This window comes from Cetorhinus maximus, chromosome 32, assembly GCF_964194155.1.
Source record: "Cetorhinus maximus chromosome 32, sCetMax3.hap1.1, whole genome shotgun sequence".
In the NCBI taxonomy this organism is placed as follows: Eukaryota; Metazoa; Chordata; class Chondrichthyes; order Lamniformes; family Cetorhinidae; genus Cetorhinus; species Cetorhinus maximus.
In genome coordinates this window covers 209,571-235,268 of record NC_135910.1, presented here as the reverse complement: position 1 = coordinate 235,268, position 25,698 = coordinate 209,571, and the positions used below count along the sequence as shown (strand labels likewise).

General features: G+C 45.7%; 1 protein-coding gene across 2 annotated transcripts in view; it reads left to right on the top strand.

Annotated features, from left to right (window-relative positions):
• axl (AXL receptor tyrosine kinase) overlaps positions 1-25,698 on the top strand; it is a 205,380-nt gene that overhangs the window by 103,852 nt on the left and 75,830 nt on the right. The window contains exons 8-11 of one of the 2 annotated variants that reach the window (XM_078533350.1): positions 15,501-15,640; positions 17,650-17,794; positions 18,546-18,575; positions 22,355-22,484. In XM_078533350.1, coding sequence (XP_078389476.1) covers positions 15,501-15,640; positions 17,650-17,794; positions 18,546-18,575; positions 22,355-22,484 — 445 coding nt within the window. The remainder of the gene's footprint in view (positions 1-15,500; positions 15,641-17,649; positions 17,795-18,545; positions 18,576-22,354; positions 22,485-25,698) is intronic. The other variant, XM_078533351.1, reaches the window with a different exon arrangement.

The window sequence follows — 25,698 nt, the reverse complement described above, 5'->3', positions numbered from 1 at the left end:
TTTCATTATTTAATTTCTTCCGATTTACGTACTGCCTAGATAGGAAGTAATGTGATTGCCAAATGTTGAAGGAATTAAGTATTTGACTTGGCAGCTTGCCTATTCTGAAACGCTCATGTACATTCAATCCCCGATAAGGCAATGCTTCATTCTGTTCAAATCAGGCTGAGATCCTCGAACCACTTCCTTATCATCAACCTGGTCTATGATTTTTATTCCGTTTTCGCTCTGAGTAGGAGTGCTATATATTCACGCAAATCACAGCTATGTCAAAAAGTTATTGTGCACACACACAAACAGAGTTGTAGCAGAGTAGCTCTGACCATTTATTCCAACTATTTTAAATCTGTGTACCAAATAAATAGCACCACTTTGAAGAGTGAAGATAAACAGTGAGTGGTTAGTGTCCTTACTCCAAAGTGACAAGACAATTTAATAAGGTGATTAAAAAGGTTGAGTTATAAATAAACAAACAGAATATAAAAGCAGAGAGATCTTTCCAGAGCTTTATAAATCACTGGTTAGACCCTAGGCTGGAGTATAGTGCACCATTCTGAGCACCACAACTTGGGAAAACTTAGGAAAGGTGCAGAGGAGGTTTGGGAGGTGATCTGAGATCGGACTGTTCTCTTGGGGACAGAGAATGTGGGCTCTCCCTTAGCTTCTAAAGAAATTATAATTAGTTAGACTTGTAGTTATTTGACTAGCGTAGACTTTAAGGAAGTTCCCTGCTGTTTCTAGTGACAAATGCCCACATTTCATATCCCCAATCGGCAGGAGAGCTTTCAATAGTTGACCTCGGCTGATGAAGAACCTGGGCATGAATCCATGCCAACCAATGGGTGAAGATTTCTGCTCACTGTCCAAAGTAACAGACTGAAGGAAATGAAATTCACCCCTGGTTTTAGTACATATGAGTTTATAGGAAGAAAGTGGCAATGAATTAGTGATCCTCTTCTAGCAATGGACAATTGGCTGTAGAAAGTGGGCTTTCAGGTTAGTGTTGAACTAATTTTTTGGGCACAAATAAAGAGAGCTTTATGCCTGTGATAAACTTAACAAATTCTCACTCTTGGCATGACATTTTACTGACTGGGAATACAGGGCTGGGAATGAGGCCTGGAGGTGATGAGACCTTCCTATGAGACCAAACATTCCTAGACATCCCCAGTAGGTGAAGATCCAAGATGGGAGTATGGATTCCTCACACGAACACTCTAACCTGTAAAGCTGGCAGTACATAGTGCTGGCACTGAGCAGAAAACTGGTAAAATGTTCCATACGTCAGTTCTGAATGCACTTGTCCTAAGTCCAAAGAGCTTGTTGTTTTCAGACTGGCTGGGATGACGTGTGCCCCAAGGTGATTATCAGCTGTTCAGCCATGGGAACAACCTGGACTTGGCCTGTCAGCCATGTCAGTGATGGAGTAGTTCACAGGATACAGGGTGAGAAACATGCACAAGGCATCAGTAAATAAATAAAGCCACACAGTGTTCTTTTTCTAATGGGTTCTATTTGTGCAAGCCAGGAAAATTCCCACAAGTCTGTAACTTAATGAAGAGGAACGACGAGTGGGGTGGGGTGGGAAAGAGTTGGGGAGAGAGTGACGAGAGTGAGGTGGGGGTGTGAAGTTGGGGAGAGAAAGGTGGGGGCAGTTGTGTTGGGGGGGCGGTGAGTGAGGTCAGAGAGTGGGGAGAATGGGGTGAGGGAATGAGGTAGGGGAGTGGGGAGAGAAAAGTGGGGGCAGTTGTGTTGGGGGGGGCGGTGAGTGAGGCCGGAGAGTGGGGAGAATGAGGTGAGGGAATGAGGTAGGGGAGTGGAGAGAGTGGGTTGGGGGAGTGAGGTGGGGAATTTGGACAGTTGGTTGGGTAGGTGGGAGAGTCGGGTGGGGGATTGAGGTTGGGGCATGGGGAGAGTGGGGTGGGGAGTGTTGTTGCTTCTTCTCCTTATAGATAAACATTCAAGGCACCAGCCATTTCTGTAGTAACAAGGGTCAGGAAAGAAGGGCCCTAGAGCAATTGATTTAAAAGGTTTAATTTAAATGGCTATGTCATGGCAGGAGAGCTCAAAGCCATGGTGTGCTCCTCATACTCCAATGTGGGAAACCGGGAATATTTCCAGTACCCAGGACCAGCATGTGTGCAGGAAGTGTGTCCAGCTGCAGCTCCTGGAAGCTCGGGTTTCAGAGCTGGAATGGCGGCTGAGGGCACTGTGGAGCATCCACGAGTCTGAGAGCATCGTGGATAGCACGTTTAGAGAGGTGGTTGCACCACAGATGAAGGGACTTGAGGAAGGAATGGGTGACCACCAGGCAGTCCATGAGAAACAGGCAGATAGTTCAGGAGTCCCCTGGGGTCCCGCTCATAAATCGGTATTCCGTTTTGGATGCTGATGAGGGTGCTGGTTCCTCCAGGGAGTGCAGACAAAGCCAAGCTTCTGGCGCCACAAGCAGCCTGTCTGTACAGGAGGGGAGGAAGGGAGGAAGAGCAATAGTAATAGGGGATTCTATAGTCAGGGGAACGAATAGGCCATACTGTGGCCTTAAACGTGACTCCAAGATGGTGTGTTGCCTCCCTGGTGCCAGGGTCAGGGATGTCACTGAACGGCTGCAGGACATCCTGAAGGAGGAGGGTGATAAGGCAGAGGTCATGGTACATGTTTGTACCAATGACATAGGTAGAAAGAGGGATGGGGTCTTGCATCAAGAATTCAGGGAGTTAGGCAGTAGACTAAAAAGGAAGACCTCTCAGGTTGTAATCTCTGGATTACTCCCAGTGCCATGTGCTAGCGAGCACAGAAATAGGAGAATAGCGCAGATGAATACGTGGCTTAAGAGTTGGTGCAGGAGGGAGAGTTTTAGATTCCTGGATCACTGTGACCATTTCTGGGGAAGGTGGGTCCTGTACAAGCGGGACGGTCTACATCTGAACCAGAGCGGGACTAACATCCTTGCGGGCGGGTTTGCTAGTGCTGTTGGGAGGAGTTTAAACTAATTTGGCAGGGGGAGGGGACACAGAATGTTAGCAGAATAGGGACACATCATAATACAGTAAAACAATCAAGTCAGAGGGAGGACAACAGCAATAAGCTTCAAGGGAGTAAAGCAAGGTTGGATGGCCTCTACTTTAATGCCAGGAGTATTACAAGTAAAACGGATGAGTTAAGGGTGAGGATTGACACATGGAATTGTGATATAATAGCCATCACTGAGACGTGGTTGAGGGAGGGGCAGGATTGGCAGCTCAACATTTTGGGATATAGAATGTTCAGGCGAGACGGGGAGGGGGTAAAAGAGGAGGAGGCATTGCATTATTAGTTAAGGAGTCAGTTACTGCAGTAAGGAGAGATGATATCTTGGAGGGGGCATCGGATGAAGCTTTGTGGGTAGATCTTAGGAATAAAAAAGGGGCAGCCACATTGTTAGGTATTTATTATAGACCCCCAGATAGTCAGCGGGAAATTGAGGAGCAAATATGTGCACAATTTGCGGATGTGTGTAAAAACAATAACAATAGGATATTATTATTAGTGTGATTAATATTAGGTGATTTCAACTTTCCCAACATTAATTGGGATAGACATAGTGTTAAGGGCTTGGATGGAGTGGATTTCTTGAAACGTGTACAGGAGAATCTTTTAGGTCAATATGTAGAGGGTCCCACAAGGGACGGCGCATTGCTGGACCTAATTCAGTGGAATGAAGCCAGACAGGTGGCTGAGGTGGTGGTGGGCGAGCATTTTAGTGATAGCGACCACAACATGATACAATTTAAGCTTGTTATGGACAAAGAAATAGACAAGTTGGAAAAAAGTGTTTTGGATTGGTGGAGAGCGGATTTTAGTAAAATAAGGCAGGATCTAGCCAAGGTAGACTGGGAACAGCTACTTGTGGGGAAATCTGCAAAAGAGCAGTGGGGGGCATTCAAAATGGAAATGGGGAGAGTACAGGCTCAAAATGTTCCCTCTAGGGTGATAGGAAGGAGTAACAAGCCCAGAGAACCATGGATAACTAGAGATATTCAGGATACGATGAGAAGGAAAAGAGAGGCTTTTAGCAGGTACAAGGGGAGCAAATCAGCGGAGGCATTAGCGGAGTACAGAAAGTGCAGGGTGGAGCTTAAGAAAGCAATTAGGAGAGCAAAGAGGGGATATGAAAAAGCTCTGGCTGGTAAAAGTAGGGAAAATCCCAAGATATTCTATAAGTATATCAATGGGAAGAGGATAACCAGGGAAAGAGTAGGGCCCATAAGGGACCAAGGGGGCAATCTATGGGTGGAGCCAGAGGACGTCGGGAGGGTGTTGAATAAATACTTCACATCTGTCTTCACCCAAGAGAATGAGGATGAAGGTATGGAACTCGGGGACAGAGACTGCGAGGTTCTTGAGCAAATTGATATAGGGAGTGCCAAGGTATTGGAGGTGTTGGCAGGCTTAAAAGTGGACAAACTCGAGGTCCGGATGATTTGTGTCCCAGACTGCTGAGGGAGGCAAGGCAGGGGCTCTGACCCAAATTTTTAATTCCTCTATGGGCACAGGGGAGGTGCCAGAGGACTGGAGAACAGCTAATGTGGTTCCGCTATTTAAGAAGGGTTATAGAGATAAGCCAGGGAACTACAGGCCAGTGAGTTTCACGTCATTGGTAGGGAAACTATTGGAGAAAATTCTGAAGGAGAGAATCTATCTCCACTTGGAGAGGCAAGGTTTGATCACGGATAGTCAGCATGGCTTTGTCAGAGGGAAGTCATGCCTAACAAATTTGATTGAATTTTTTGAGGAGGCGACCAGGTGTGTAGATGAGGGTAATGCAGTTGATGTAGTTTATATGGATTTCAGCAAAGCCTTTGACAAGGTCCCACATGGGAGACTTATAAAGAAAGCAAATGCACATGGGATACAGGGTAATTTGATAAGGTGGATTCAAAATTGGCTTAGTTGTAGGAGACAGAGGGTGATGACAGAACGCTGCTTTAGTGACTGGAAGCCAGTGTCCGGTGGCGTACCAAAGGGATCTGTGCTGGGTCCCCTATTATTTGTCATTTATATAAACAACATAGATGACTATGTGGGGGGTAGGATTAGTAAGTTTACGGATGACACAAAGATTGGCCGGGTGGTTAACAGTGAAGTTGACTGTCTTGGGCTACAGGAAGATATGGATGGGATGGTCAAATGGGCAGATAAGTGGCAGATGGAATTTAACCCTGAAAAGTGTGAGGTGATACACTTTGGAAGGAGTAATTTGCCAAGGAAGTATTCAATGAACGGCATGACACTAGGAAGTTCTGAGGAACAGAGGGACCTTGGCGTATGTGTCCATAGATCTCTGAAGGCAGAGGGGCATGTTAGTGGGGTGGTGAGAAAGTCATATGGGACACTTGCCTTTATCAATCGAGGCATAAATTACGAAAGAAGGGAGGTCATGTTGGAGTTGTATAGAACCTTGGTGAGGCCACAGCTGGAGTACTGTGTGCAGTTCTGGTCGCCACATTATAGGAAGGATGTGATTGCACTGGAGGGGGTGCAGAGGAGATTCACCAGGATGTTGCCTGGGATGAAACATTTAAGTTATGAAAAGAGGTTGGATAGATTTGGGTTGTTTTTGTTGGAGCAGAGAAGACTGAGGGGCGACCTGATCGAGGTGTACAAGATTATGAGGGGCATGGACAGGGTGGATAGGGAGCAGCTGTTCCCCTTAGTTGAAGGGTCAGTCAAGAGCGGACACAAGTTCAAGGTGAGGGGCAGGAGGTTTAGGTGGGTTATGAGGAAAAACATTTTTACCCAGAGGGTGGTGAGGGTCTGGAATGCACTGCCTGGGAGGGTGGTGGATGCGGGTTGCATCACATCCTTTAAAAAGTACTTGGATGAGCACTTGGCACGTCATAACATTCAAGGCTATGGGCCAAGTGCTGGTAAATGTGATTAGGTGGGTAGGTCAGGTGTTTCTTACGTGTTGGTGCAGACTCGATGGGCCAAAGGGCCTCCTCTGCACTGTGTGATTCTGTGATTCAGTGATTCTATACCAACTCTCTGCTTCCTGTTTGCTAGCTAATCTTCTATCCATGCCGATATGTTACCATGAGCTTTTATTTTCCACAAAAACCTTTGATGTAGTACTTTATCAAATGTCTTTTGGAAATCTAAATACACTACATCCGCCAGTTCACCTTCATCCCCAGCACATGTGACTTCTTCAAAACTCCAATAAAGTGGGTAAACATGATTTCCCTGTCACAATCTTAACTCCTGTTCTATTTTTGTCCTTTTCCATAATTATATTGAAACTAACTGAATTATGATTGCCAATGCTCTCCCACTGCCCCTCCTTTCAGCTGCCCAGCTTCATTTCCTATATACTGTGATTGTTCAAATGCAGAGCCAGCAGACAGAATTGTTGAGTTGGTGATCACATCCCCTCCCATGGGGTGGATTTGCACTAAGTGCGGTAGCGAGTGGGCTTTCAGGCTGTATCGTCCCAAACCTAGCGCATTAATTTTGCATTCCCGGGATACACAGCGTTTTGAAGGCAGGCAGGATCCAATTCGCCTGCCATGCTGTCACCTCACCACTTCATCATGCCAAGCACCACATTTAAAGTACAGCCACACTCAGTGCTTCCAGCCCAGGACTGCAGCAAAGAAGACATGGCCCCGAAAGTCTAGAAGACTGCAGCCCTCGATCACCTTTTGGATGCCATGGTGGCCCGCTGTGATGTCCTCTAGCCCTGCTCTGGCCGCAGGAGGGACAGCTACCACTCTGGCTTGGTAGGCGATGGCCTACCAATGTTGCACAGAAGAGGTTGGTCATCCAATGCGGGTAGAGGATGAATGATCTCATCCGTGCAGCCAGGGTAAGGCAACCATCTCATCACTCGAAACTCTCACACCCAAACCCATCACACATTCACTGGCATCTCACTCACTGCCAGCTCAAGGGACATCACCACTCACTCTCTCACACACCTTCACATCTCCATCTGGCCTCATCTCCTCTGTAGACTGCCTCCTCAGCCCTCACCCTCTTGAGGCCACTTGCACAGATCAATATGTGCCCCTACACACTTCCCCAGTACAGCTCTCACCCTGCAGCCTCTTCCCTTGCCCATCCCCAAGCATGACCTTGCCCTGCAGCTGTCTAAAAGCCACCCACAAGTGGCTGGTCTGGTAGGTAGAGACCTGCCCGTGAGCCCCCCTAAAAGTGATGCGCTGCTGCCTGTGAAGCCTGGCGCTGGTGACTATGAGGTAGGCAAACAGTCCTGGGCGAAGTGCAGCCCACCAAGTGTGCGCCTTAGACTGTTGTGAAACACGTCGGCGTGTTTTCCCGCCGACTTGGGCAATGATCCAGTGGGGCGGGGTAGGGTGAGGGTGGGGTGGGGGGATGAATCCAGTGGGTTGACCTTACAATGATATGCTGATGTATTACAATAATGTTCCTGATGTCTGAGGGCGGGAAGTGCTGCCTGCCATCGGAGAACCGAGCGGATGATCGCCATCTAGTTTCGCGATGTTGTGAAACCGATTTTTGGCCTTCTCGCCAAATTGTCTGTTCACGTCACCGAACGCGCCCGACACCGATGGGCACAGGAAATCCCAGCCATGGAAGCATTCCAGAAAGATCTGCTCGACAAGCCCAAAATGTATAGTATCGAAGAGCTAATGGGATGCGATGGTGTTGTCGCTGGACTAGTAACCCAGAGACCCAGGCTAATGCTCTGGGGACCTAGGTTTGAATCTGGAATTAAAAATCTAACGTCCTTGTCCTTCTAGATGGTAGTGGTCGTGGGTTTGGAAGGTGCTTTCGAAGGAGACTTGGTGAATTCCTGCTGTGCATCTTGTAGATGGTGCACACTGCTGCTACAGTGCGTCAGTGGTGAAGGGAGTGAATGTTTGTGGGTGTGGTTCTAATCAAGTGGGCCGCTTTGAGATGGATGGTGTCAAGTTTCTTGAATGTTGTGGGAGCTGCACTCATCCAGGTAAGTGGGGAGTATTCCATCACACTCCTGACTTGTAGATGGTGGACAGGCTTTGGGGAGCCAGGAGGTGAGTTATTTGTCGAACAATTCCTCACCTCTGACCTGCTCTTGTAGCCACAGTATTTATATGGTAAGTCCAGTTCAGTTTCTGGTCAATGGTATCCCCCAGGATGTTGATAGTACGGGATTCAGTGTTGGTAATACCATTGAACATTGAGGGGCGATGGTTGGGTTCTCTCTTGTTGGAGATGGTCATTGCCTGATACTTGTGTGGTGCGAATGTTACTTGCCACTTGTCAGCCCAAGCCTGGATATTGTCCAGGTCTTGCTGCGTTTGGACATGGACTGCTTCAGTATCTGAGGAGTCATGAATGGTGCTGAACATTGTGCAATCATCAGCGAACATCCCCACTATGACCAGTCTGAAAGGAAGGTCATTGCTGAAGCAGCTGAAGATGGTTGGGCCGAGGGCACTACCCTGAGGAACTCCTGCAGTGATGTCCTGGAGCTGAGATAATTGACCTCCAACAACCACAACCATCTTCCTTTGTGCTAGGTATGACTCCAAACAGCAAAGAGTTTTCCCCCTGATTCCCATTGACTCCAGTTTTGCTAGGGCTCCTTGATGCCACACTCGGTCAAATGTGGCCTTGATGTCAAGGACAGTCACTCTCACGTCACCTCGGGAGTTCAGCTCTTTTGTCCATGTTTGAACCAAGGCTGTAATGAGGTCAGGAGCTTAGTGGCCTTGGTGGAACCCAAACTGGGCGTCAGTGAGCAGGTTATTGCTACACAAAAGGTTATTGCACCAGAAAGGAGGCCACGGTATTGGGGGTAATGTATTAGCATGCATTGAGGATTGATTAACACACAAAAGACAGAGAGTTGGGATTAATGGGTCTTTTTCAGATTGGAAAGATGCAACTAGTGGAGTCCCACAAGGATCAGTCCTGGGCTTCAATTATTTGCTTGGAGGAGGGGCCAGAGTGTAATGTATCCAAATTTGTTGACGATACAAAAATAGGCTGGAGGGCATGTTGTGATGAGGACATAAGGAATCTGCAAGGGGATATAGATAGGTTGAATAAATAGATGAAAACTTGGTAAATGGGGTTTAATGTAGGAAATTGTGAGGTCGTGCACTCTGGTAGGAAGAATCAAAAGGCAGACTATTATTTAAATGGATAGAGATTCCAAAGAATTGCAGCACAGAGGGATCAGGGTGTCCTTGTGCATGAAACACAAAAAGGTAGCATGCAGGTGCAGCAAGTAATTAAGAAGGCAAATGGAATTTTGGCCTGTATTGCTAGGGGGGGGTTGAGTTTAAAAATAGGGAATTCTTATTACAACTGTACAGGGTGTTGGTGAGGCCGCACCTGGAGTACTGTGTACAGTTTTGGCCCCCGTATTTAAGAAAGAATATACTGGCATTGGAGGCAGTTCAAAAGAGTTTCACTAGGCTGATTCCTGGAATGAAGGAGATGACTTACCAAATGGCCAATCAGGCTAGGCTTTTATTCATTAGGGTTTAGAAGAACGAGGGGTGATCTTATTGAAACATTCAAGATTCTGAGGGGGCTTGACAGGGGTGTTGAGAAAATGTTTCCATTAGTGGGAGAATCTTGAATTATGGGACATAGTTACAGAATAAGGGGACACTTATTTAAAACTGAGATGTGAAGGAATTTCTTCTTTCAGAGAGTAGTGAACATCTGGAATTCTCTACCCCAGGGGCTAGATCATGGAAAGTATTTAAAGAGGGGGTAGATAGCTTTTTGAAATGTCCAAGGATACTAGCTGAGTTGGCATGGAAGGGGTAAGGGCAAAGGGTATTTGGTGGGGCCATGGGTTGGCACCAAGTTGGCATGAGGGCATGAGGGCTGGGTAGAGGGGCATGGATTGGCATAGCAGGTATGAGGGACCATGGGGTGTGGGTGGGGGGGAATGGATACATGTCTTTTGGAATTTGCAGGGGTACTATGTTGGAACTTTCCCCTGTGCCAATCTTAAGAACATAAGGACATAAGAAATAGGAGCAGGAGTAGGCCACTAAAGCTTGCCCCACCATTCCATAAGATCATGTATGAGCTGTACCGGGCCTCAGCTTCTCTTTCGTGCCAGCTCCTCATAGCCTCCAACTCCCCAATATCCTTGATAACTTTGACAGCTGGACGGTCCTTTAACATTCCTTTGACAGCTGGACAGTTTTTTGACAGTTCTTTGACAGCTGGACAGTTCTTTGACAGTTCTTTGACAGCTGGGCAGTTCTGTATTAGTTGTTTGACAGCTGGGCAGTTCTTTGACAGTTCTTTGACAGCTGGGCAGTTATTTTAAAGCTGGGCAGTTTTTTTAAAGCTGCACAGTTCTTTTAAAGTTGTACAGTTCTTTAACAGTTCCTTGACAGCAGCACACTTCTTTAACAGTTCTTTGACAGTTGGACAGTTCTTTAACAGCTCTTTGCTAGCTGGACCGTTCTTTGCCAGCTGAACAATTCTTTGACAGTTCTTTGACAGCCAGACAGTTCTTTGACAGCTGGACAGCCCTTTGAAAGTTCTTTGACAGCTGGGCAGTTCTTTGACAGCTGGACAGTTACTTGAAACTTCTTTGACAGCTGGACAGCGCTTTAACAGTTCTTTGACAGCTGGACAGCGCTTTAACAGTTCTTTGACAGCTGGACAGCGCTTTAACAGTTCTTTGACAGCTGGACAGCGCTTTAACAGCTCTTTTGACAGTTGGACAGTGCTTTAACAGCTCTTTGACAGCTGGACAGCCCTTTGAAAGTTCTTTGACAGCTGGACAGTTCTTTAGTTATTTGACAGCTGGGCACCTCTTTAACAGTTCCTTGACAGTTGGACAGTTCTTTAACAGTTCCTTGACAGCTGGGCAATTCATTGTTTTTCCTTTGACAGCTGGACAGTTCTTTCACAGCTGGACAGTTCTTTAACAGTTTTTTGCCATCTGGAGAGCCCTTTGCCACCTTGTACAGCTCTTTGACAGTTCTATGACACCTGGACAGTTCATTGACAGTTCTTTGCTAGCTGTCCAATTCTTCTAAAGCTTGATAGTTCTTTAACAGTTCTTTTCCAGCTTAACAGTTCTTTGTCAACTGGAAGTTCTTTGACCGCTGGACAGTTCTTTGACCACTGGATAGCTCTTTGACTGCTGGACAGATCTTTGACTGCTGGAAAGATCTTTGCCAGCTGGACAGTCTTTCAACAGGTCTTTGACTGCTATACAGATTCTTTGATTCTTTTACAGCTGGGCAGCTCTTTGACAGCTGGGCAACTCTTCGACAGCTGGACAGCTCTTTGACAGCTGGACAGCTCTTTGACAGATGGACAGTTCTTTGACAGATGGACAGCTCTTTGACAGGTGGACAGTTCTTTGACAGCTGGACAGCTCTTTGACAGATGGACAGTTCTTTGACAGCTGGACAGCTCTTTGACAGCTGGACAGCTCTTTGACAGATGGACAGCTCTTTGACAGATGGACGGTTCTTTGACAGCTGGACAGCTCTTTGACAGATGGACAGTTCTTTGACAGCTGGACAGCTCTTTGACAGCTGGACAGTCCTTTGACAGATGGACAGCTCTTTGACAGATGGACAGTTCTTTGACAGCTGGACAGTCCTTTGACAGATGGACAGCTCTTTGACAGGTGGACAGCTTTTTGACAGATGGATAGTTCCAATGAGTTTGTGCGTAAAAAGTGCATAATCATATTCACTTTTAACAACCCCAAAGAGTGCCACACATTTCCCAAAGAGTGCCTTACCTCTTCCAATAGTGTCCCAGGACCATATCCAAAGGGGTACCTTACCTATCCAAGCGAATCCAACAAGTTCAGACCTTGTTACCTGTTCTAATCTGCACACTTTGGGCTTCACGTTCCTGGCCTACCAAAACCCCACTTCAGTGTAGGCAGCTGGCGATTTACATGGCCGGCTGCCTCTATTAATCTCTCATATCGACCCCGGCCAGACTCCAGTGCTACTCCCACAAAGATGGGAAATGCCGGTTTCAGCTGTGGGACTCCGAGACTTTAGCCATTTCCAGGATTTTCACCATTTGGAGAGCCTCTCCATCATGGCAAAAATCTGGGCTATATCACCGCACACTTCTCTGTATTAAATTTCATCTGCTGCTTATCTGCCTATTCTGCTAACCCATCTGTGTCCTTCCTGTTGCATTTGATTGTTTGCCACTCCTCCAAGTTTGGAATTATCAGGATATTGAAATGATGTTTTCTATTCCAATATCCAAACCATTTGCATATATCCATAAAAACAGTCATCTTAATACTGACCCTTGGGACTTCGGGGGAGTGGGGAGGGGCGGGGTCAAGATTAAGGGAGGTTTCTGGGAGTCAGGTGGGGGCGGGTGGAGGTTGTTGGATCTTTGGGGGTTGGGGTCAGGCCTCGGGGAGGGGGTGGGGCTGGGCCTTGGGGGTGCAGGAGTGGACCCCTGTGTGTTAGGGAGTTCCTGTTGGGGGATGTAGTCCCTTGGGGGTGGGGGCTGGGCATCGGGAGGTGGGTGAGGAATCCTATGTGTTGGGGGGCTCCTGTTCTAGGTTGTAAACCCTTGGGGATGGGTGGAGTGCTGTGGGGGTTGGTTGGTGTGGTGGGGGACCCCTGGGTGTTCTGGAGGGGGGGCATCCCCTGGTGGGGGTGAGGGGGAGCTCTGGGGGGTCAGGAGTGTGCGGGGAGTCCTGTGGGGGTGTGGGTGGGTCTGTGCAATAGCTACCCAGAAGTTAAAAGAGGTTTTAATTCCTTTAATATTTTCTGGGTATCTATTATTGTGACCCACTCGGAACCATCGGAAGTTTGCACTTCTGGGGAATTGCCTTGCAAACCTTACCTGGGAACTTTCAAAGGGGATTCTCCAGCACATCTTTGGATACCCCCCTCCCCCGAGTACAACACCTTGGAACTCAGAAGTTACAGCCCATTAAGTATTCAAACCTATCCTATGCTTTTACGCAAATAACACCTTTGTTGTTCCTAATAGGAACCACTTCATTTCCTGCTACCTGCTTATATTCACATGGACTGCATTGGTTCAAGGCAGCAGCTCACCACCTTCTCATGGGTTATAAATGCTGGCCTAGCCAGCAATGCCCACATCCCATGGATGAAAGAAACACGCTGGTAGAAGATTTTTGGGTTCCATTTTATGTGTGCAACCATTCTTTTCTCTCATCCTCTCTTTGCCAGTCTTATTTTCCTCTTCATCTCCCCTCTCAACTTATTGTATTTCTTGCTTGAAATACCCATTTATAAAGAAACTTATTCACCCTCAAACCCCTGGCCTCAAGATGATCCGTATCATTTCACTAAATGGGTAGCTCTTCCATCTCTGTATCAGACTATCATAAGTTCAAAGCACATAATCTAGCCTGCCACTCCAGTGAGACTGCTACCTTGTTGGAGGCACTGTGAGCAGTTTAATTGAAACATCTTCTGCTCTCTCAACTTGGATGTAAAATGCCCTGTGGCTTTGGCCAATATTTATTACTCAACCAGCCAACACTAAACGGATTATTTGCCCTTTATCAAGATCACAAGAATCTGGAGCAGGAGCATTTGGCCCCTCGAGCTTGCTCTGCCTTGCAGTAAGGTCTGATTGTAGCCTCAACTTTACTTTCCTGTCTGCCCCCATAACCTTTGACTCCCATGTTGATCAAAAATCTATCTAATGCAGCCTTGCATATATTCAATGACCCAGCCCCTACTGCTCTCTGGGTAGAGAAATCCACAGGCTAATGATCCTCTGTTAGAAAAAAATTCTCTTCATCTCAGTCTTCTGAAGAGACCTCTAATTTTTAAACTGTGTCCCCTAGTTCTAGTCTCCCCCACAAATGGAAACATCCTCTCAGCATCCACTCTGTAAAGCACCCTCAGCATCTTATATGTTTCAATAAGATCACCTCTCATTCTTCTAAACTCCAATGGGTACAGGCCCAATCTGCTCAACCTTTCCTCATAAGATAAGCCCTTCACCCCAGAAATCAGTTGAGTGAACCTTCTCCTAATATTCTTTCTTCAGTAAGGAGACCAAAACTACTCCAGATGCCATCTTGTTAAGGCACCTGAATAGAGGTGTTACATCTATCATTTTTCAATCTGCTGGGAAATATTGCTGTTTGTGGGACTTTGCTGTCCATAAATTGGCTGCCTGGTTTTTGTAGCCAAATAAATACTGTGGCTACAAGAGGTCAGAGGCTGGGAATTCTATGGAGAGTAACTCACCTCCTGACCCCCCAAAGCCTGCCCACCATCTACAAGGCACAAGTCAGGAGTTTGATGGAATACTCTCCACTTGCCTGGATGAGTGCAGCTCCAACGACACTCAAGAAGTTCATCACCATCCAGGACAAAGCAGCCCGCTTGACTGGCACCCCATTCACTACCTTAAACACACTCGCTCCAACATCAGTGCACAGTGGCAGCAATGTATACCAACTATAAGAAACTAGTAGCAACTCACCAAGCCTACTTCGACAGCGCCTTCCAAACCTGCAACTAATACCACCTAAAAGAACATGGTCAGGAGACACCTGGGAACACCACCACCACCTGCAAGTTCCTCTCCAAGTAACACACCATCCTGACTTGAAAATATTTCACTGTTCCTCCACTGTCACGGAGTCAAAAATCTGGAACTCCCTCCCGAACAGCACTGTGGGTGTATCTATATCAAAAGCAGGTATCTCACCACCATCATCTCAAGGAAATTATGGATGAGCAGCAAATGCTGGCCTTGTCAGCACTGCCTACATCCCATGAACAAATTTTTAAAAAAGGGTCTGCTGTGGGACATGAACACACCAGCTTCTGTCTTAGAACAAGAGTGTCTCCACTGAGTAACAGCTAACCATAAGGCAACACAGCTGCTGGGGGTGGGTGGGTGGCATTTCTGTGATGCGCTGCAATATTAATTCTTGTATGTTCTTTAATTCATTTTATTTCATGGGATGTTGGTGCCAGCATTTGTTACTTAACCCTAACTGCCCTTGAACTGAATGGCTTGCAAGTCTATTTCAGAGATTAAAAACAGAAAATGCTGTAAAAACTCAGCAGGTCTGACAGCATCTGCGGAGAGAGGAACAGGGTTAACATTTCGAGTCCGTATGACTCTTCTTCAGAGGGCAGTTAAGAGCCAACATGGTGTTGCATGTAGGTCAGACCAGGTAAAGATGGCAGATTTCCTTCCCTAAAGGACATTAGTGAACCAAATGGGTTTTTACAACAATCGACAACGCTTTCATGGTCACTGTTACTGAGATTTTATTTTTAATTCCAGGTTTTACTGATTTAAATTGAAATGTCACCAGCTGCCATGCTGGGATTTGAACCCATTTCCTCAGAGCATTAGTCTGGGCCTCTGGATTACTCGTCCAGCTACTAGTCCTTACTTCATGAGGGTACAAAATGGCTTTACAAAGGGTGTTTGTTGTCCACTGTGATTGGCTTTCCTATTTGTAGCTGTGAGGAATAACATCTGTCTAATGGTTCTTTATTTTTCTCCTTCAGAGCCGGACACAGCCCCGAGCAACATAACCTTCCAGTACAATGGCAGTGCTCTGCTCTTTGAGTGGGAGAAACCATCCACAGGCCTTAATGGCATCTTGCAAGGATATAAAGTGGCTTATCAGGACCAAGACAATGCTGAGGTGAATGGCCTTCATGGTTAGTAATTCCCTTAACATGCCCACACAGCCCTGACCCCTCCCAACTCCCAATAAATGTACAATTCTGCATATCCTGCTTTATCTCATGTCTGATATGTAGTTTTCCACACTTTTCTCTTCATCATCACAATAATCAAATCAAGACTGATGTCACTTCCCCAACGCCACAAATCTGAAGAACACATGCCCTTCATTAGTCCTCCCATCCTCCTACAGTCTGTAAGTTATAAATCTAAGTAACTATGGCCAAAACACTCCCATCTGGACTTCCATCAGCTTCTCACTTATTTGCCGTCTCAGTGGTGTCTTACTCCTGCAGATTGCAGTTTCATGATTTAAACAAAAAACCCAGATTTTTAAAATTACATATTTGTTCATGGGATGTGGGTGTCACTAGCTAGGTCAGCATTTGTTGCCCATCCCTAATTACCCTTGAGAAGGTGGTGGTGAACTGCTTTCTTTAACCGCTGCAGTCCATGTTGCGTAGGTATACCCACAGTGCGGTTAGGAAGGGATTTTGATCCAGTGACAGTGAAGGATATATTTCCAAGTCGGGATGGTGTGTGGTTTGGAGGGGAACTTCCAGGTGGTGGTGTTCCCATATGTCTGCTGCCCTTGTTCTTCTAGGTGGTAATGCTCATGCGTTTGGAAGGTGCTGTTGAAGGAACCTTGGTGAGTTGATGAGGAAGAAAGAGAGACTTGAGTTTATAAAGCACATTTCATAATCTCAGGATGTCCCCACATTCTTTACAGCCAATTTTCTGAAGTCTAGTTACTGTTGTAATTATTAGAAGCTCCTAATGCTCCAGGAAATATTTTAATTCCCTGAAGTGAGTTCAGGAATTCTCATCGGAATTCTCATTGGAATTCTCATTGGGTCCGTTAGCCTGCAGTCCAAAATAACCTTTGCATTCAAGCAAAAATCTAATCTTATTTGCTAATCTTGGTAGAACAGACATAGATGCGGGAAATGGATAACGCTGGGTGAGGAGTAGTTTAACAAGATTTCGGGCAGCTCTCCTGCAGAATGCTCAGTATTTTCCAAGTTCACGACCCAATATCTTCCTTCAGACTTCTGGAAAATGTTGCCTCATTTTTGGAAAATATATGTTAATTGTATATCAATAGGTGTTAATTGCATTCAGATGGGAGACATTAACTGGGGGTTCACCTATTCTGATATATGGTCTAAAAGAGGGCTGTCGGAAGTGTATCACAGGCAATCTGTAAATAAAAGTTTTTGCGTGGATAAAGATTCTGTTCCTGTTCTATCCTTCCCTGCCTAGTCATCTGGGTTTGGACAATGGAATGGGATATGGTGTATGCTTCTCTTTGGTATACCTGATCCACTGGCTCGACAATAGAATTTGCACTCAAGGATAAAGGAAAAAGTAAGAAGGATGAAGCAAGTATAGGACAAGGCAGGGGCAGGGAATCAAACAGCATAAGTAATTGCCCCAGAACTCCAGTCACCTTCTCCTGCCACCATCACCTCCCATATCTTGGAGTCCTCTTGTGGCATTTGTCAGTAATGGGAAACAATCCTAACCTTCCTAAATCTGCTGCATTCTAACCATCCATTGTACCGAGGAAAATCTGCCTCAGAGCTGGATCCAAACCCCTCTGCACCCTGTAGTCAAACAACCTGGCAACAATCACTGTCCTATCCCTCAGTTGGCCACTCGAAGAGGTGAGGAGGTCCACCATCACATGTGGAGTACCACAAAAGGCACATTTGCCAGAGAGAGTGACTAGAAAAAGTGTTGATGCAGCCATTCTTTCACTAGGTTTTCCAGCACACTGGTAAGTTTATGTCCTGCGTGAGACCAGTGTGTCGGCAGTTGGTTCCACTGGCATCAGTTCTTGATGCCTTTATACAACAAGCTTTAGTTTCCTGTTCATCCGCTGCTGACTCTTGAGGATCTGGGAAAATTGATACCCTGTCCCTTCAGATAAACACCTGCAATTTAAATGTTTTCCTCTTTTTGCAGGTGATTGTGGACAATGGGATGAGAGAGAACATCATTCTGGAGGTTGTCCCGCCCATCACAAACCTGACCATTTATGTGACTGCCTACACAAAAGCTGGAGATGGCCCGTGGAGTGATCCTGTCCTGGTTACCCTTCCCAGCCCAGGTGAGATGGACTGATTTTATGAAATTGTTCCAGCCAGCTCCTGAGGAGTAGTGTGTGTTTCTGTAAATGTATGGCTTTTATTTTGAATCATGCGATGTATGGCTTCCTTGGGCTATCCCTGAATGGTGACCCTGCCCATTTTTTATAACCTCTTATGGGTCTCCATAGGCTCAGGGGCAGGCAGGCCACACAGTGCCATCCCCACCCCTGTAAAATTTCAGATTGGCAGTGACAAATTGGGTGGGTAGGCGGCGGGAAGGCCACCTACTGGATATTACATACCTCCCTGTCTTCAAATGCACTGGCAGGGTGAGCATAAAATCCAGCCCAAAGAGTAGTGGGAGTCTGGAACTCTTACCCCCACAGGCCCATTGAAAATGTCTAAACTCAGATCTTGGCCAGTCACAGTTATTAAAGAGTTCAGAATCAAGCTGGGTGAATGGAAATAAGAAAAAGGTTCAGCCATGACCTAAATGAATGGCAGAACAGGCTTAAGTGTTTGAATGGTTTCCTCCTGTTCCTATGTTTACTCCTTTGTTCCTATGATAATAGAATCTCCTGTCTTCAAAACCAACTTCAAAATAATGCTGATTTACCATGTAAAATAGGAGTGAGTAGAGACCCTATCTCAGCCAGACAGATATTAGTGCCCTCAAAGCATGTCGATTTAACAAATTAAGTTGTGCTATGTTTAACTTCTTCATTGTCACTGTGAGGCACAGCAGAATATTATTTGTGCTTCTTTTAACAGGTAGCCCATGGCAGATGGGACATCCAGTAGGTAAGAGGCCACTTTATGCCAATGTTTCTTGAGTACAGTTGGGTTCTGCGCAAAACGAGGAGGATGTTCCAAAACCCTTTGCAGCCAATGAAGTACTTTTTGAAGTGTATTCACTTGGAAGGAAAAGGCCACTTGGCCAATGAGCCTGCCCTTTTAGCACTTTAGCAAACCCAAATTAACTTTGCCATTTGAATTTTGACCTCCCCCTTGGTAGATTAGTCTCTGAGTAAAGATGTTTTGTTGTTGAATTTATTATTCTAAGCTGGTGCAGAGCATTCAATCAATATCAAGTGTATAGAATAATAAATAACAGAAGAATGATTTTAAGGATACAAAGGATTGTTGAAAGACTTTTGTAATTGTCTAGATCTTTGCTCTGTCTCTCCAAGAATCCGTGCAGGGGACCACAAACAATGAGGAAACTGAAACGGTCAAAAACATTATTCCCATAAATCAGTAAAACTGTTAGATATTTCTGTGTGCAAATTGACAGCCGCTTTTGTCTACATAACATCAGTGACTGAGATTCAGGAGTACATTTGTGGCTGCAAAGTGCCCTGGGATTTCAGAGGTTATGAAAGGAGCTATAGAAATGCATGCTTTATGAGGCTGCATTTTAAAAACAGGCTGTGTTTGGGAATAGAGCTGGGCATGCCCACAATTCCACACTGCCAGCTATTGTGCCACTTTGGCGCCACAATTCCTACCGTTGAGCCATTTTCAGAGAGGCAAGCAGCCAATTGAGGGCAATTAGGGCCTAATAATATTAATGCTCTGTTCTGGCGCCAACTGGGATCTTCAGTTAGTAATGTGGTCAAGAGACATGGACTTTGACCATAGCCAGGCAGCCTTGGCGGATTCACATCGGCAATGGGGTCGGGGGTTTGGTGGCGGGGGGAACCACACTTCATCCCGGGAAGGGGGCATCCCACCCGCACTATTCATGGTTGCTGGGTCACAGCTGCAGCCGCTGGCCGTACAAACAAGGGGTTTCCCCTGCACAATCACTGCCAGGCATCTGTGGCATTGCTAAATATGAAAAATGCTGACCATTGTTTCCAGTGGCATTCCCATGTTGATGCAGCCTCTCTTTCTCCATCATGAGTTGGCAGTTCCCAATTCAACCAATGTTTCAGAAGTCCCTCCGGCATTGGTAGCCAGCCCACTGTCCTTAACTGGACAGCGAGCCCACTCCCTGCCGTTAATCAGCCTGGCCTTTTAAAAATATGGGCCTCGAATTGGTCCTGAGTTTAGGTTCCTGACCCTGGACTGAAAAGTCTATAGTTCTCAACTCCAAATGATTGTTAAAATGTAACACAGGCTTCGGTTTGAATCCTTACCCTGGCTTTCCGCCCTCTCATGCAGTCATTTCACCAAGTTAACTAATAAGATTGAAAAAGACCCTAAACAGGCTAAGTCCTGGTTCCTAAAATGCTATATAAGGTCTAATGACATCAATCTAGTTTACCTGGGACAGGTCTAGAAGGCTTCATATTGAGCTTTCAATCAGCACATTGGGCCAAGCTAATTTCTTTTCTCGTCCTTTAATGGTATGTGGGCGTTGCTGGAAAGGCCAGCATTTGTTGCCCATCCTTAGCTACCCTTGAGAAGTTGGTGGTGAGCAGTCCATCTAGTGTGAGCGCACCCACAGTGCTGTTAGGAAGGGATTTCCAGGATTTTAACCCAACGACATGAAATAACGGCAATATATTTTCAAGTCAGGATGGTGTGTATCTTGGAGGTGGTGGTGTTCCCATGTGTCTCCTGTACTTGTTCTTCTAGATGGTGGAGGTTGCGGGTTTAGGCGGCGCTGTTGAAGGAGACCTATCAAGTTGCTGCAGTGCATCTTGTAGATGGTATTCACTGCTGCCACTGTGCATCCATCGTGGATGGAGTAAAGTTTAAGGTGGTGGATGGGGTGCTGATCAATTGGACTACTTTGTCTTGGATGGTGTCAAGTTTCTTGTGTGGACCTGCGCTCATCCTGGCAAATGCAGAATATTCCATCACAGTCCTGACTTGTATCTTGTAGATGCTGGACAAGCTTTAGGGGGTCAGGAGATGAGTTATCACAGCAGAATTTTAATTTGAGGCCGGTTCCTGAATCACCGCATAATGTGTGGGGATGGTGAAATGAGGGTAACTCTCTGGAACAGACACAAAGAAGGAACACCAGCTTAGAAAAGTTTTCGGCAGTGTTTGCCTGTCAACATCCTGGGGGTTACCATTGACCAGAAACTGAACTGGACGAGCCATATAAATACTGTTAGTACAAAAGCAGTTCAGAGGCTGGGAATCCTGCGGCGAGTAACTCACCTCCTGACTCCCCAAAGCCTGTCCACCATCTACAAGTCAGGAATGTGATGGAATACTCCCCAGTTGCCTGGATGAGTGCAGCTCCCACAACACTGAAGAAGCTGGATGCTGTCCAGCACAAAGCAGCCGCTTGATTGGCACCACATCCACAAACATTCCATCCTTCCACCACCGACGTACAGTAGCAGCAGTGTGTACCATCTACAAGATGCACTGCAGGAATTCACCAAGGCTCCTGAGACAGCACCTTCAAACCCATGACCACTACCGCTTAGAAGGACAAGGGCAGCAGATAGATGGGAACACCACCGCCTAGAGGTTCCCTTCCAAGTCACTCACCATCCTAACTTGGAAATACATTGCTGTTCCTTCACTGTCACTGGGTCAAAATCCTGGAACTCCCTTCCTAACAGCACTGTGGGTGTACCTACACCACATGGGCTGCGGTGGTTCAAGAAGGCAGCTCACCACCACCTTCTCAAGGGCAATTAGGGATGGACAATAAATGCTGGCCCAGCCAGCAAAGCCCACATCCCATGAATGAATACAAAACAAAAGAATATGAATTTAAAAACTCTGTTAATGGCTAGGTTGATGCAATCTCCCTCCATCCAATGTGTTACCGAGGTTGCCTTGTTATGATCCATTTTGAAAAGGGAGTATCTCAATTAGGCCCCTTGTTAAAAAAAGTACCGGTTAAAAAGTTTTAGAGTCAATCTTAAACATCCTTTCTAATTTATTCTACATTCTACAACTGGTGTCCTGGTCAAGATTCACCCCTTAACCAAAACAACTCCAACAAAAATGTTAACTGATAATTCATCTGGTTTGTGTTTGTGGGATCTTCCTTTGCAGGAGTCTGTCTATATACATCAGTGCACTAGAAATCGAATTTGTGAAGTGCACTCAGGAATGTGATCAGGTAATAGATTAGCATCAGCTGTGAATACCATCATGGTAGCAGGAACCTGGAATTCTTACCCACAAGAAGCTGTTAAGACTGGGGGTCAATTGAAAATATCAAAACTGATATTCATAGATTTTTTTTTGGAGGGGATGAGGATATTAAGGAATATAGAACCAAGGTAGATGGAGTTAAATTACAGATCAACAATGGTCTAATTGAATGTCGAAACAGGTTTTAGGATTTGAATGGCCTCTTCCTGTTCCTTCCTATGTCTCTATCTTTGGGGATGATGACACAGAGAAGTTATTGAGTGCAACATCATTTACTGAGTGCAAATTCTCCACATGTCCACCTCCAGCAATCGATACAGCTCAGCTCTCTCATTCCTATTGGGAGCAATGAATGCTCTCAGGCTGAGCTATGAGGTTGCAATTAGACTTTACAACTTGACAAGTGTTGGGGATAATGCTTCTTTCCTGAGGGTTTTGATCTGTCAATGGAAGTGATGAAGCTCTGGACAATTACTGTAAGAGCTCTCTAACTCTTGTGTTTCCAGGGAACGCAGGCAGGAGGGGATTCTCTTGGCACTGGTGGTATGTGGTGATGGCTGTCACTGTGGCCATGGTCTCTGCCATTTTCATCACTCTGCTTGTTGCTCGCCTGAGAAAGAAGGATGTTCGATACGGGTGAGAACTGTTTAAACTCACTGAAATGTTTTCCACCCACAGCCAATAGACTAAGCTACCATCTGGGACAGTGGTGGGGGGAGTGAGAACAGAGATGTGGTTTATGGAGAGTGTCCAAATTATAACCCATGAGTTGTAGCCAGCTGGAGGCCCTGACAATCCAGCAGCTAAAGTCCAAGCATCCCTATTATATTTGAGCTGAGAGCAGAAGGTTTGGAGATGAAACTAAATGTCAGCGATCAGAGACCTGGATGTCCCATCTGAGCTTCTGACCACATATCATCTCCATTCCCAAGATTGCTGACTTTCCACCTCTGTAATGTTGTTTGACTCCTTCCTTCCTCAGCTCATCTTCTTCTAAAAACCTCACACATATTTTCATTACACTAGACTTGATGGTTCCAATGTGTCTCATCTTGCACCCTCCATAAACTTCAGCTCTTCCAGAGCTCTGCTATCTGTGCCTTAACTTGCATGCTAATTCCCTTCATCCATCGCCTACTCTGTACTCGCCAACCTACCTTGTCTGATAACGCTCAGTTTTAAGATTCTCATTCTTATTTTCAAATCCCTCCATGGTCTCTCCCCACCCTATCTCTGTAATTTCAGCCCTCCAAACCTCTGGGATCTCCACGCTCCTTGAATTTTGACCTCAAAGCATTCCCCATCAATGGATGACCATTCATTTAGCTGTGTCAGGCTTCCCTAAAGCTCCTTGCCTTTCTACCTCTCTTTCCTCTTTTAAGATTCTCTTTAAAACCAACCTCTTTAATCAAACTTTTGGTGATCTGATCTAATGTCTCCATATGTGGCTCTGTGTCAAATTTTGATTGATAATTATTCCTGTGAAGCGTTTTGGGACAATTTACTGTCTCAAAGACATTGGACTGAGTATTATGTGTCTCTGGCAGGTATATTTCATGAAGAAGGGGGTGGGGTGCATGTAAAATAGAGTAGATGCCCACTGCACCACCTTCCTGCCCACCCCTGAGCTCATCCACATAATATGGGGGTTGGGTGGATGCTGAAATCGGCAGCCTGCCTGCCATATTTAAACAAATGATCAAGGGTCAATTAGACTTTTTTATCAAGCCAATTGATCCTGATAATAGGCTGCCCGTGCCATAAAACGTTTGGGTGGGAGTGGAAGCCCCGATTTCTTTTCACTTCCATGTTTAAAGGGCGGTAAGGAAGAGGTGGTCACTCTTCGGGGGCTGCCCTTTGCCAATTGCAGAATGGACCCCCTAAGGCTGAATCCTCCTCCCCTCCTTCCTATCTGCTCCCTCCCTTAAACACAACCCCTCTCCCACCACTGCCCCACTCTCTAACCTACCCAAACCCTCCTGGCTAAGTCCCTGGACTTACCTGTTCTGGGGACCCATGGGCATTGGTCTTCTTCTTCTACAGTCCCAGCAGTAGTCACTGATGCCTTCCTGACCCTACTGGTACTGATGGAGCTGTCGGCCAATTGGATTGTCCAGCAGCCCCAGAGGGCACTCGCAAAGGTTGTGACTTCTGTCACTTCCACCAGTTGTGAATGTGGCAAATGGCGCTTGCATTTTGACAAAGTTCACAAGCCCCAAACAAAGTGATCAACACTGAACCATCCCTTATTGAAACCAGCACGAATGGAACATTGCAACAGGAAAAGGCCTATTCACCCCACCTTGTGTTGTAGGATATTGTATATGCCTGCATGGCATTACAATGTAAAGGTGCTCAGCAGAGCAAGAGTTAACATGGGATTGGAGAATAGCACTGCCCATGGTATGATGTATGGAGTCAGATGGTAATAGACTGAGAAAACAGTCTAGAGAGAACACTCTAGAAGCAGCCTACCTCCACAATGAGCAGCACCATACATGACAATATCCAGGATCTGTAAATAGTTAAAGGCTACCAATAAAGGATTCATGTTTAAATATATAAATGAGCCACAACAGTCAACACTACATTACAATGTGGTGGCAGTGGTGGGGTATCCTAAAAGATATGACATCAGCAGTGATCTGAAATGTGGCAGCATTTTAAATGATGAACCCAGAACAGTATCCCAAGGTATGAAAAACTAAAAGCAGGTAAAGCCAAACTAGAGAGACGTACACCTAAGAAGAAAAATTGAAGAAACAGTTGAAGAAGCATCGCTACAGACTTAGAAGTTGAGGAATCTACCAGAGTGAATGGAAGTCTATTGCGAGACCCCCAAGTGAGGCAGAGTGTAACAACCTGGCCAGATCACAAAGATGGGTGAGCAAAAATACAAAGATTGCAAGCTCCTGAATGATGCTGAGTTAAGACACTTAGTTATATCACAAGATGGTGCACAAAACTATAAAAATTGCAAGGCCATGAGTGATACAGTGTGAAGAATACTGGACAGTTCAGGAGATGGTGAGCAAAAACTATGAAAAGGTGGTTGTACTTATTATAGAATAGGTGGCAGTCCCAGGACTCAGTGTATCCACATGGCAACTGGAAGAAAGCTACCAGTTCAGAAAATCCTGCAGGACATGGTTGAAAAAAAGGAAAGAGCCAACAGAAGTTTAGGAGAAAGGGAACCCTTTTCAGTTGGGTTCCTAGCTTTTTGCATAGAAGAGAAAATTGCTGCAGTTTAAAAAGTTTTTTAAAAAGGGCCCACAATCACAGGGATCCTGAAAATGCATGGGGAAAACACAGAGGCAGAACCGATGGCTGCAGATAGCCTGCAAAGTTCCAAAACCGGTCCTGCAGAGGTAAAAAAATAAAAACATAAAGAATCCCAGAGAAAAGAAGTGCTCCTACCTTGAAAGTTTAGAAGTTTAAAAAGAAACAGGCCCACGATCGCTGGAGAGCTTGCCAAAATCAGAAAAGCATGGGTAAAACACAGAGACAACCGGCAAGCTGCAGAGACAGCCTGAGTAAAAAATAAAAGTTACTGCACTGACAGTCTTAAAACAGTAACTACAAGAAAAAACATAGCCATGGACAGCAAATTAGAAGAGCCAGATGCATTTCTGCTCTGGAAAGGGCTAAACCAGACCCAAGAGAGGGGGTCTTGGAGAAGACAATTTTACTGTACAGGATAAGTACGGGATTAAATATGAACCAGGAAAAGTACATGTTGAAGGCTGGTGAAGTATTCCACAGCCAACATATAGATCAATACTCAACAACATTTAGTGAGATATTAAAAGCTTTTGACAGAAATTTTAAACTCCAAGTTGTGGAAAGCCCA